Source organism: Myotis davidii, unplaced genomic scaffold, assembly GCF_000327345.1.
Source record: "Myotis davidii unplaced genomic scaffold, ASM32734v1 scaffold944, whole genome shotgun sequence".
Classification (NCBI taxonomy): Eukaryota; Metazoa; Chordata; class Mammalia; order Chiroptera; family Vespertilionidae; genus Myotis; species Myotis davidii.
The window spans coordinates 1,438,230-1,451,407 of NW_006296283.1; the positions used below are offsets into that span (position 1 = coordinate 1,438,230).

At 50.1% G+C, this 13,178-nt stretch overlaps 1 protein-coding gene across 5 annotated transcripts in view; it reads left to right on the plus strand.

Moving 5' to 3' along the window:
* The first annotated feature begins 407 nt into the window (after positions 1–407).
* The window catches only part of SLC6A12 (solute carrier family 6 (neurotransmitter transporter), member 12), a 27,134-nt gene continuing 14,363 nt past the window's right edge, over positions 408–13,178 (plus strand). The window contains exons 1-5 of one of the 5 annotated variants that reach the window (XM_006771310.2): positions 408–779; positions 1,582–1,719; positions 2,607–2,690; positions 4,644–4,922; positions 11,628–11,762. In XM_006771310.2, the coding sequence (XP_006771373.1) occupies positions 4,709–4,922; positions 11,628–11,762 (349 nt within the window). In that variant the 5' untranslated portion in view covers positions 408–779; positions 1,582–1,719; positions 2,607–2,690; positions 4,644–4,708. Of the gene's footprint in view, positions 780–843; positions 1,032–1,074; positions 1,392–1,581; positions 1,720–1,757; positions 1,775–2,606; positions 2,691–4,643; positions 4,923–11,627; positions 11,763–13,178 lie in introns of those variants that run through there. The other 4 variants (XM_006771309.2, XM_006771311.2, XM_006771313.2 and 1 more) reach the window with 4 other exon arrangements.

Genomic DNA, 13,178 nt, shown 5'->3' on the forward strand with positions numbered 1-13,178 from the left:
CTAGGAAAATCCCAAGGAAGAGGGTAGTTGCTGTGCAGGTCCAGAGCCTGCCTCGAAACCACAGAGGGCAAGTACTTGGTGGAAAAGTCCAGCATGTGATTCACCCTCCTCCCGGACTCTGTCACTGAGGCCAACTCCCCTCTGAGGTTCTCGGTTTCCAGCCTGGGAGTTGGTGCTCCATCCTCTGCTCTGGCGAGAGAGGGCTGGCCTCATCCCCTCACCCCTAGGAAGGAGCTGGTAACAGGAGCGGGCAAGGTGAGAAGGGGGACAAGGGAAAGGGCAAGGAACAAAAGGAGGAGAGCTGAGGTCAGATCTGAGTCTCTGAGCCCGGCTTGGAGGGGTCCTCTTGGGATAGCAGGCTGGGAGGGCGGGAGGGGCTGCGGAGGGAGGGAGTGGGGGTGGGGGACTGGGGACAGAGGACCTGACTTACTGAGATTAGATGTTGTAATCCTGGTTCACAAACTTTTGACCTCAATCCCTCCTGTTGCTCGTGGTATTTCTCTGCCCCTTCATTCCCAATACACTCACTCACACACTCACTCACACGCACACACACACACTCACACACACACTCACACACACACGCCAGTCACTTTCTGTCTGGGAGCCCACGACACAGCTCAGATGGGATTCTGAGCTGGGAGAACAGGAGAAGGAGCGAAGGTGGAGGACAATTTCCCTTTCAGGTCCTGTCTCTCTGGGTAGTGGCTTCCCTGGGCTCTCCTGGGGACTCGAGGCATGGAGCTGAGCTGACCACAGGAGCCGGGATCGGGGCTGAGGTGAGCAGGAGGTGGGGGGCTGGGTCTGTCTTCACAGCCTCTGGGAGGGTCCTCAGAGGGGCTGCGGCAGGAGACCAGAGAGGCAGACCGTGTGTGTCTGTGATGCAATGCACTGGGCCAGAGCAAAGTCTGCTGCCCAGGATCCCAGGACAAGGGGTGTCCCAGCTCCCCCTCACCATCCATGGCATCTGAGTTGCTCCAGAATCACCCTGGGGAGCAGACAAGTCCATAGATGGGGGACGGCCACAGGGAGTGAGTGAAGGAGGGGGTGATCACCTGACTAAGAGCGAGAGGGAAGCAGACAGTGCCCAGCAATGTGGGAGGAGAAGCAGACAGAAGAAACCTCGGCCATTCCTGAGGGCCCATGGTCTGCAGTTAGCAATCGCAAGTGAGAGGCTCCTGCCCCCCACCCCACTAGTGAGGGGCTCTTGTCCCCCTGCTAGCAGAGCAGGAGGAGGAAGCGGCCTGGCTCAGGGGAGGCCTGGGCATGCTGGTGCCTGAAGGGGGTTGTCAGGGGGCTGACGGAAGGTGCAGGCGGCTACCAGCCAAGCCAAGCAGCCCCCGGGGTATGAAGGACTAGACGGGAGCCAGGCTTTGGTGCCATGCACACAGGTATGTGTGTGCAAAGGGACGTGACGGGAATGGCACCAGTGTGTGTACGGAAACGGCAACTGGTATGTGGGTGTGGGCTGAGGCAAGAGCTGGGGTGTCCCATGCTGGCCTGGGGTGTGACGGGGCTGAGCTGGGGTCCCAGAAGTTATGCGGGGAGTAGTGTTTCTACACTTGTCTGCTCCTCTGCTAGACCCTGGCCAGGCCTCTGTCCACATGCCTGCCTCCTACAAACAGTTAATTTTGGACTTGCTGTCTTTTGAATATTTCCTCGATGGGCAGCACGCAGCCCAGTGTGGCCGTTGGTTCTTTGCTTCTGGAGGGCACTGAGGTATGGTGAGGTCCATTGCATGCCCCCCACACCCTGCCGCAGCTTGGCAGAGCAGGTGGGCAGCCTGGGGAGACGAAGCTAGGGGCTGGAGAGGTGACAGGGCTGGGGTGGACTTGGGAAGGGGGAGATCTCTGGAAGTCATCCTGACTGTGGATAACACTGCTGTTTATCCTTAGCAAATGGGCTTCGGTGGAAGGGCACAGTGGGGGTGGGGTGAGGGTAGCAGGAGGGCCAGGTGTACTGTCCTTCTGGCTTTTGAAAGTATCCCCAAAAGGAGAGCTTTGTACAGCTTGTTTTGATGCCTAACATCTTCCTGGACATTTCTTCCCTGAGTCTAACCTGAATCCCAGTTGCTCAAATTAAGCCTGTTTCCCCCTGACTTACCCTGGCTCTGGGCCAGCTTTCCTTTTCACATGCCCTCGCGTTCCTTCTGCCATTCTGGTTTTTCATTCTTACCCATAAGTTATGGTCCTCCCAATAACATTTTTTTAACTAAAAAAAAGTCACATTAGTGTCAGTCCATGAGTTCATGTTCTCTTCTCTCCCCATCCCATCTGCGATACAACCCAAATCCTGTGGCCAAACTGGGTTCTGAGATTTGCTTCCTGATCCCACTCTCTCCTCTGGCTCCCCCTCATGTACTCCTTCCCCACCTCTAACTGCTGAGGACAGCTTAGCCCTGAAATAGCTGCTTCTGGTCGGGGAGCAGTAAGGCTTGTCTCCTGACCATCCCTTTGGCAACTCTTGTGCTCAGAGCTCACCCTGAGCTGAGCTACCGTATGGCTTGGCAAGCAAAGGCAATCGTCTCTCCTTGTCTTTTAAGGATCTGATTTTGATCCCCTGCCCTCCCAACACCCCTACTGAGCAGACATAATTCTCTCTTCCAGGAGGCGTGAAGCCCAGAGAGGAGGTGTGATTTGCCTAAGGTCACACAGCAAGTTAGAGACTCAGCTCCACCATTTACTGCTTTGGTAAGTTTATGCAAACCATTCAAAAAAAGCTTTTACTGAGCACCTGATGTGCTCAGTTCTCATCCTGAATTTCTCTGAGCATTTCCTCATTTATAAAATGGAGTTAATAGTAATACCCAAAGATTTTGATGAAGATGAAATCTAATAATGTATATAAAGATGTATATGTTTTTAGGACAGAACTTATTCAAATGTTAACTGATTACTATTATTAGGTCGGTTTGGACTAGAACTTTGGTTTCTGTCTGGTGCTTTTTTCATCAGTTTTTTAATCCATTCATTCATTCACCCATCCATCCATCCATTCATTTGTTTAATAATGATTCAAGGGCCAGTCCTCAGGGTGCCCCAGCTGAAATTCTGTAGCAGCATCCACAGTTGGTTCAGGTATCATCAACGTTCCCCCTGGGGCTAGACTACCCTGCTCTTTCAGCCTAAGGCTCTGGTTCCCAAGGCCCTTGAGGTCTGCTGCTTACTCTGAACCGGAGCTTGCTCCATTCCCTTCTTCCACTCACCCTCCCTTATATCAGAGGCTGAGGCCTCTGATTTCCACTGTGTGCCTCTCTCCTCATCTCCCCTCCGAGGCTGAGCTTGCAATAGCAGCCTCTGAGTAGGTGCCAACACCGGAATTTCACCCTGACATGCGTTCCCATTCCTGGGATAACCTGCACCCTTCAAGTCACCTTCAAAAATTTCCACAACCTCGAATGGCTCCTGCCACACCTTGGACTTGGGCTGTTGCCTGGGTTAAAAGGACCAACAAATAAACACAGACTCTTCTTTTAATAAAAAGGACCCTGTGTTTCCCCAGAGCCTGGAGGAGCATGGAGCACTTGGTGGCTCCGAGTGACTTGATGCCCCAACGCCCTTCCTTCGTAGGCAAGGAGCAGGGGAGGGGGGTGCTCCCCTCTGCACCCTTGGCACCTCCTCCTGGCAGCCCAAGGGAAACAGAGGCAAGAGGTAGCCTCAGGGAGATTGTGGGGTGGGGGAAAGAGAAGGGGAGGCAAATAGTGATTTTTAGGTACAACACCAGCCATCTGTGTCGTGGCAATTGACAAACAGACAACAAGAGGGCAGAGTAAAGCTGAGTGGCCCACGTGATTTTCCTGAAAGTCCAGGGAGCTTTGGGCTCATTAGTAGAGCAAAGAGGAGGGAAGGGCAGCGACCTGCTATGATATGCAGCTACTTCCGAGCCCATTCCTTGAGGGGTCACTCTGATCTGGAGAAGACCACCACCCAAGTGAGAATCGCTCTGGTGATCCCTTCTATCACCAGGACTTCACCCTGTTCTCAGAACAGAGGTCCAACAGAGAAAAAGAACCAGGGTTCCTTTGAAGTCCTACCCTCGGTCCTGGCACCAATCCTAGTCCTCATCTGGCCTTGCTCAGAGGCCCCACCTTCCCCTTCCCTCCCAATCAGATGTCTCGAGCTAGCTGGCTCCCATGTTTACCCCGAGTTGGTCGATCACGCTGGCACAGGAACGAACACACAGCTGGCCAGCAGAAAACCATGCAGTCACCTCCGACACATCTGCCCTTTGACCTGTCATCCCTGGCAGCCTTGATCCCTTCTGGCCTGAAGGCTGAGGAGCTGGGGCACACAGGTGGCTGGCTGTGAAGATCAAAAGGGACTTGGAATAAAAGGCAGAAAGCCTGGGTTTAAATATAGTTCTAAATGGTTTTAGACAAGTCACTTCATCTGTCAAGGCCTGGGTATTCCCATCGACAAAATGGGCAAGCTAAGATTTGGTCCCAATTTGTTTTTAGAGTCATGAGAGCAAAGCATAACTTTAGGTGTAAATGCCATTGAGAGCTTCAGAAGTAAATCAATTTTAAAGCAACAGTCCAGCAAATTAAAGCAATATTCCAGTAGTAATTAAAGGTTAGGGTGGAGAAAGCAGGGGTGGCAGGCATGTGCTGGGGTTGGACAGCTCATTCCTTTTCCTCCCACCAGGCTGTGCCTCTCTCACCGTCTGGCCCCACGCCCAGCTCAGTGGCCTCTGGATCCATTACGGGGCTATGGACAGGAAAGTGGCGGCCCACGAGGATGTGCCTCCTATGGTCACCTGGGTCCCTGAGGAGGGAGAGAAGCTGGACCAGGAAGGCGAGGACCAGGTGAAGGATCGGGGCCAATGGACCAACAAGATGGAGTTTGTGCTGTCAGTGGCCGGGGAGATCATTGGGCTGGGCAATGTCTGGAGGTTTCCTTATCTCTGCTACAAAAATGGAGGTGGTGAGTTCATTTTGAGGTAGGCGCGGTGGGGAGAGCTGTGCCCTGGTAACCAGGCAGTGCCCACCTGGGTGCCTCCTGCCTGGGCATTGTGGTAAAATGGAAGGAGGCTGGGATGGAGCAGAGGACTTGAGTTCGAGTTCTAGCTCCCCCACTGGCCTTAGTGTCCCCCTCTGTGAAATGGCGATGACACCCCACAGGGCTACAGCAGAGATTAAATGAGCAACAGCAGGACCTAGGAGTCTGAGTTTTTAATAAGCTCCTTCATTGCTCTGTATACATGCCAGTGTTGACAGGAGTCATTCATTTATTCAACTAATACTATTGTGGGCATAGCATGTGCCAGCCACTGTTCTAGGTACAAAACAAACCTATTCCACATGTTGTATTCTAGTGAAGGGTGGCAGATTACAGACAAATAAGTAAAATATGTGGTATGTCAAATGGTGATGAGTGAAATGGTGAGAAGCAAAGCCGGGAAGAGGGATAGGGAATGCTGGGCCACAGGGCAGGGGAGTGGGGTTTGAAATATAAACTAAAATGCCAAGAAACATTTCACTGAGGAGAAGACATTAGACTAAAGAGCTGAAGGAGGTGACAGAGCCACTCTCATCAACGGAAAACCAGGTGCAGAACACTTGAACAGTGGGGCAGCGGCCCAGGTCTCGCAGGCTCTGCTCTGAGTGAGGTGGGAACCACTGAGGAGTTTCAATCAGTGGAAAGAAATTATCATGCCTATGAGTTTTTAAAATTAAAGAAACATAATTTTATTATTTTTCAGCACTGGTAGTAAAAATGAGCAGGGGCTTGGTAGGGAGGGGCCAGAATACTCCTTTTAAGTGCACAATTAAATGGTTTTCAGTGTATTCACAGAACTGTGGAGCCATCACCACCATTAATTTTGGGACATTTTCATCATCCCCAAAAGAAACCCCGTACTTGTTTATAGTCACTTCTTATTCCCTCTCCCACTAGTCCTTGCCAACTGCTAATCTATATTCTATGCGATGAATTTACCTATTTGGAATATTTCATATTTCCATGAATTTATTTGTGACTGGCCAGATCCATGCTTGCCTTTTGAAATACCTGCACTCTTGTGGAAATAATATGTTTACTAGAGATCTGGTGCATGAATTCATGCACAGGTGGAGTATCTTGGCCTGGCCAGCAATCCAGACCTATCAGGGGGACCTGCCCAGGGGGACGGACACCAGGAGGTTGCCTGGCCGGGGGGAGGGGCCGTGGGCAGTTGGCTGGCTGGCCTCGCCCCCAATCAGGGTGGGGGGGGCTTTTGGGGGAAAGGCTAGCCAGATGGAAGGGCCGCGGGAGGTTGGGGAGCCAATTGGGCCCGGATCGGGCCAGTTGGCCGCTGCAGTGTGCATCATAGCAACTGGTCATTCTGATCATCCTGCTATTCGGTCACTGGACTTATATATATATATAGATAGTGAACATTAGAAATATTCTGGAAGGTAAAAAACAAACAAACAAGCAAACAAGAAACATTCTCATGTACAGGTAACCATTATTTAGAAAATCCTTTGAAACACTATCTATATTTAATTTGACACATTTTTACTGAGTATCCACCATGCATCTTGCTCAGTTATTATTACAAATTGCTTGAACCAATGACTCCGAAGAAATAGAAATAGGGTTTCCTGGGAAAGTTAGGGTTAGGGAGCCAAAACTGGGAGTGGGGGACTAATGCTGGACCAGAGCTGAGGGGAGGCAGGAAGAAGAGGTAGAGGCAGTGACCTACTTCTTTACCCCAGGCCACAGTTTCATGGACACATAGGATGTTAGAGCTAGAGCTAAAGATGAGCTAGGCAGAGCCCTCATTTCATAGAGGGCACCCCAAACCACAGAGCTGGATGGCAGCAGGAGGTCCCAGAAGCCAGGTTCGCTGGCTCCCACATTGCTGCATGCCCCTCACCTTGCCATCTGAAAAGAAGGGACGATGCCAGCCCAGGTTCCAGTGCCCACCCCGCCTCTGTCCTGCCTGGTGGCTGCAGCTGTGGCTGTGACCTCTGTACTGACCATGGGGCGGGGTGAGAGACAAGCACCTATGACAGCATGCAGGGACAGGCTGAGCCCAGGTCACCTGGGAAATGGCAAGACCAGATCACATTTACTGTGCAGGTTCTGTGTTAGTTTCTGTCACCCATGTTCTCATTTAGCTCTGTCCCAACCTAACTGTTTGGGAGAGACATGCTGCCTCGATCATGTTCCCTTTAATGTGGGGACTAAGCGAGGTCGGGTCTCCCTCTGGTGTCACTGGTCTTTGGGGCTTTAGGAAGGTAATAGTGAAGGTCCAGGCAGTAATTTCCTTATCTAGACAACTTATAATAGATCTATGTGGGAACTCCACAGGCTGACCTAAATGTCAGTTTTTTGCTTTAGACTAGAATTGTACTAACTCTGTGGGGTAATATGGTTTATCTCAAGCTGACCATAAGCTCTGGGTGGCAGTCAAATATAGTTTTTACTAATATATTAATTAAAAAGAATTATTAATAATTATTAGTTAAAATAGTTGTCGTTGGATTATTAATTATTTTTCTCTAGTTCTGTAGAGAACAATCTTTCAAAAGGAATGAAAGAGTAATAAAGTTATTGGTCTAATAATGTCTTTGGTTATAAAAAAGCAGGGAGTCACCAAAAACAGATCATCCTCAAATTATTTCTTCCAAAAGAGAGTTTCAGGAAATTCTGAGTTTCCTGATTGTCAGCAGTTCAGGGGAGAGTGCGTGGCAGGGATACTGAGGCGCAGGCGCACCTTAGCGCAGAGGGAGGGAGAGTTGTACAGGCCTCTGGGCACCTGTGTGCACAGATCCCTGTGGCATTACAGACTGCCTGTGCCCATGGCCTGGGCAGGTACCAATAAAACTGAGCCAGGATAACCTCCCAAGGGAGGTGGAGGGGAGGGTGTTTGCAGTGATCATGGTTGGAAATCCACAGGAAAGCACCCCTATAGTCCATCTAGACCAGTGATGCCGAACCTATGACACACGTGTCAGAGGTGACACGTGAACTCATTTTTTGGGTTGATTTTTCTTTGTTAAATGGCATTTAAATATATAAAATAAATATCAAAAATATAAGCCTTTGTTTTACTATGGTTGCAAATATCAAAAAATTTCTATATCTGACACGGCACCAGCGTTAAGTTAGGGTTTTTCAAAATGCTGACACGCCGAGCTCAGAAGGTTCGCCATCACTGATCTAGACCCAACCTCCTCCCAGTGTTCCAAAGGCCCAAGCCTAGTCCTTCCCTTCCTGGGTGGACTCAACCTGAGGCAGGCCCAGCTCCAGGCCTCCTGAGGGCACCCCTTCCTCTGTGGGGCAGAAGTCTCCATTTCAATAATAGAACTAAAGCCATTTCCTTGACTAGAGGGGAAGGGTCCCCACACAGCAGCTGGGAAGGAGCCTCTGGGTCATGTGCCCCCACAGACTTCCTGTAAAGTGCCCCTTGGGGAGTCTCCCAGCCACATCCCTTCTCCTGAGCACCACTCCCAGCCGAATCCCTGCAACTCTCTAAGCCAGGAAACCAGAGTCAGTGGTGTTGATGAGCCCGGGGTGACTGATGCTCTAGCATTACTCAGGACATAAAGGACTTCAGAACTTAAGGGAGAGTTACTGGCTGGCCATGGCTCCCTGGGGCCTGAAGACCCACAAATCCTTCTCACGTGTTGCTGCTGGGAATGCAGGTTGGTACACAAATTTTGGAGGGCAATTTGGAAATGCACGTGAAAGATCTTTAAAAAATGTTTATACCTGAAAGGTGGAAAAAACTCAAATCCTATATAATAAAAGGCTAATACACAAATCGACCAAACGGTGAAACGACTGGTCACTAATGATGCACACTGACCACCAGGGGGCAGACGCTCAATGCAGGAGCTGCCCCCTGGTGGTCAGTACGCTCCCACAGGGGGAGTGCTGCTCAGCCAGAAGCCAGGCTCACACTGGCGAGCTCAGTGGTGATGGCGGGAGCCTGTCCTGCCTCTGCGTCAGTCGGACAACCCCCGAGGGCTCCCAGACTGCGAGAGGGTGCAGGCTGAGCTGAGGGGACCCCTCTCCCTCAAGTGCACAAATTTTATATATATACCGGGCCTCTAGTATATATATATAAATTCGGCCGGTGTGGCTCAGCAGTTGAGCATCAACCTATGAACCAGGAGGTCATAGTTGGATTCCCAGTCAGGGCAGGTGCCCAGGTTTCAGGCTTGATCCTCAGTAGGGGGCATGCAGGAGGCAGCTAATCAATGATTCTCTCTCATCATTGATGTTTATAGCTCTCTCTCCCTTTCTCTTCCTCTCTGAAATCAATAAAAAAAAATATATATTTTTTAAAAAGGGAAGGACATTCTAACACATGCTACAACATGGCTGAATCTTAAAGACCTTATGCTAAGTGAACTAAGCCAGTCACAAAAGGATCAGTACTGTATGATTATTTTATATGAGGTGCCTAGAAAAGGCATATTCAGAGAGAAAAAGAATGGTGGTTATCAGGGGCTGGGGAGAGAGGAGAATGGGTGGTTAGTGTTTGATGGTACAGAGTTTCAGTTTGTGATGGCTGAAAAAGTTCTGGAGATGGATAGTGGTGATGGTTGTACAGCAGTGTGAATGTACTTACTTAATGCCACTAAAGTGTATACTTAAAAATGGTTAAAATGGTAAAACTTATGTTATATATATTTTACCAAAAAAAAGCAAAAATAAAAAAAGTGTATACTCTCTGACCCCCAATTCCTCTGTTGAAATTGATACTAAGGAGCAGATTAGACAAGTGCACAGGATGTGGATGACAGTCTGCATCATAGCAGTTTTCTCAGGAAGCAACAGAAAAGGCCAAAAGTCATGCTGATAAAATAAACTAGGACAGATGCCTAAGGTGGAATACTTTACAGCCAGTAAATGATGGCATAGAGATGTATTTACTGATATCAAAAGAAGTTCATGATATACATTTTAAAATGGTTATGAAATAATACATAGTAAGGTCTCATTTTTTTTCCGAAAAAGAAATATATATATCTGTATGTTTGTAAGAAATTGAAAGGATATATAATGCCTTTTCCTTTCTTTTTCTTTGTATTTTCTATTTTTCTACAAAGTAATATGGATTACTTGAGAGACATTATAATGTAGTAGTTAAAATATATCATAATAATATAAATAAATAAATATATTGATTTCAAAGAGGAAGGGAGAGGGCGATAGAAACATCTATCTATATAGATAGATATGGCTAAGTGACTGGCTGACCAGCTGACCACCTGGTAGGTATGATGTGCACTGACCACCAGGGGGCAGATGCTCAATGCAGGAGCTGCTGAGTGACAGCAACTTTGCAGACTGCCCTCTTGCACTCTGGGACCCCTCAAGGGATGTCAGACTGCTGGTTTTGGCCCGATGCCCACAGGCCAGATGGAATGACCGGTGCTATGATGCACACTGACCACCAGGGGGCAGACGCTCAATGCAGGAGCTTCCCCCTGGTGGTCAGTGCATTCCCACAACAGACGCAGTGGGGCCCAATTGAGTGGGATTGAGCCCTGTGGGGATCCGGCTAAAAACGGCAGTCTGACATCGCCCTAGAGGTCCTGGATTGCGAGAGGGCACAGGCCAGGCTAAGCGACCCCACTGGTGCATCTGTGCATGGGGCCTCTAGTCAATGATAAGAGAGAATCATTGATTGGCTGTCTCCTGCACGTCCCCTACTGGGGATCGAGCCTGCAACCTGGGCATATGTCCTTGACCAGAATCAAACCTGGAACCCTTCAGTCCACAGGCCAATGCTCTATCCACTGAGCCAACTGACTAGGACTATAATGTAGTAGGTAAGAACGCAGACTAAGACCACGTGGGTTTGTGCTTCACTTTTCTCATCTGTGTCTCAGTTTTTGAATCTTTAGAGTGGCCTCAGTTTTTCATCTGTAGAATGGGTATAATGGCAGGTTGTTGTGTGAGGATTTTGATGTTGGTGAAGCATTTAGAAGAGTGCCTAACATACAGTAAGCACCAAATAAGTGCTAAGTGTTATTATTGTGCGATAAACAATAATCCATCGGCCCATTGGTATACTTCTGAGGTGGGGTATGTCTTTGTGACCGAAGTGGGTACTGTGGGCTTAGGGTTGCCTTCAAATTCACTCATATGTAATTTGCTGGATGTCTGTTAGGCCCTGCCTCCTGTCAGGGCCTGTGGTCAGTGCCTGACCACCTCGCTGGCTGACTCCCCCATTCCTGAGAGGGGGGCTGAGCAGAGGAATGGCCTTCTCTGCAGAGAGCCCAGTTCGGATCAGAGCCTGGTGGAGGGAAAAGTCCCTCTGAAATTATTAGAGGGAGAATAATTTTTCCAAGGTGTTTTTGTTTATTTGTTTTTCTCTAAAATGTAACAAACGTGATAATTTAATAAGCATATCAAACTATACAGAACACATGTTTTTGTTCCAAAAATAATAAATTGACTAGATTTGTGAAACACACTGAGCAAATAAATAGCGCATACATTAGGATTTCCACCGAAATTTCCCTTCCAAGAGCTTTCCTGTCCTGAGTAAGGTTCAGACTGGAAAATTTTCCGCCTGTCCTTGGGCACAGATAAGAGGAAGCCGACTTGTGCCCTTGGGAGGGCTGAGGAGGGAGATGAAGGCCTAGGCTAAAGGCTCAGCCCATACCTCTCCTTCCTCTGCAGGAGCCTTCTTCATCCCCTACTTCATCTTCTTCTTCACGTGTGGCATCCCCGTGTTCTTCTTGGAGGTGGCCTTGGGCCAGTACACCAGCCAAGGGAGCGTCACAGCCTGGAGGAAGATCTGCCCCCTGCTCCAAGGTAAGTGTTCTCCGGGCCCACCTCCCCACAGGCCACCGGCCTGCCTCCATCTTGCTGTTGACTCTCTGTCCCTGTCTGCTCACTGCCCTGTCACTGAACCACTCTCATACTGCGCTAAGTGCTGTGAGGGACTTAGGAGATACATTCAGGCTCATACATGCTGAGGAGGAAGGCACTCCTCAAGGACGTCGATACAAGGTCACAGATGGAAAATCAGGAGCAGAGCCTCGCAAATGGGAGACCCTGAAGCTTCATCTGCACCAGCTTCATGGAAAACGTGTTGCTGTGCATATGGTGGTCCCAGACGTGCCTCCAAAGTATATAATAATAGTGATGATGATGATGCTGTCTAACACCTGTTGAGCCCTACTGTGTGTCAGGGTTCATGTCAGCATTTTCCCGGCAGTTCCTCACCTAATTTTCCAATAATAACTTTAGTCACCTCATTTTGCAGATGTGAAAAATGAGGTTATTTGCCAAGGATTTGAACCCAGATCTACCTGAGCTGAAGGTTCATGCTCTTTCCTATGTTACAGATGATGTTAGGGACAACCCCTGCCTTCTTCTCTCTGCATCGGTTGGCACTAATGTGAGCAGCTTGGGGTGTCCTTCCACCAGCCCCTCTAAAGTGGGTTGGGCCAGTCCCCCGCGGGCCAGTGGGAGAGAAACCCGAGGGTTCTCCTCCTCCCTGAGAGGTTCCTTGAATATGTGAAATGGAGAGAGGACTCTCCCTCCCTCATGTCAGCCCCCAAGGGAGCTCCAGGGCCTGGGCTGCCTGGGGCTGCGGCCCAGCTTGGCAGGCTGCACAGAAGTGGGCATAGTGAGGGACACCAGCTCCTGAGCAGGCTGGGAACCTGACCACTGACTGGGGGAGGGGAGGTAGGCTAGCCTGGCCGATTCCTCGGGAGGTGGGGATGGGGCTCATGGGGCCCTGTGGGGGCAGCAGTGAGGGACTGGGGCGGGCTGGAGCTTGGCCCACTCAGGTTTCTGCTCCGGAGTTCTGGGGCTCCAGGAGTGCAGTGCCTTCAGCCAGAGCCCACAGCTGGGTTCTATCCGGGGCCACGCCAGCTCAGGGGTGGCACAAGCAGGGCTGGCCTCTAGAGCACACAGGTACTAACTTCGACAGGGGCGCCATGGGCAGGGCAGCAGAACAGCATTGGGTGGAGGCCTAGGGGAGACTGCTGCTCCCTTCTTATTTTCCCAGTTGAAGAGACCCCAAGGCCTAAGGTCTCAGGCAAAGGCTCACTTCAGTTGTGTGCGCCTATGTTGGTGGGACGGTTCAGGCTGGTACTTCCTGCCCTGTACATGCCTAACTGCCCCCGCCCAGCCCCGCCCCACGTCCACCCTCCCGGGGAGCCTGAGCGCAGGGGCGAGGCGAGGCACCGAGGAAACTCACCCCTCAGCTCACCCACAGCC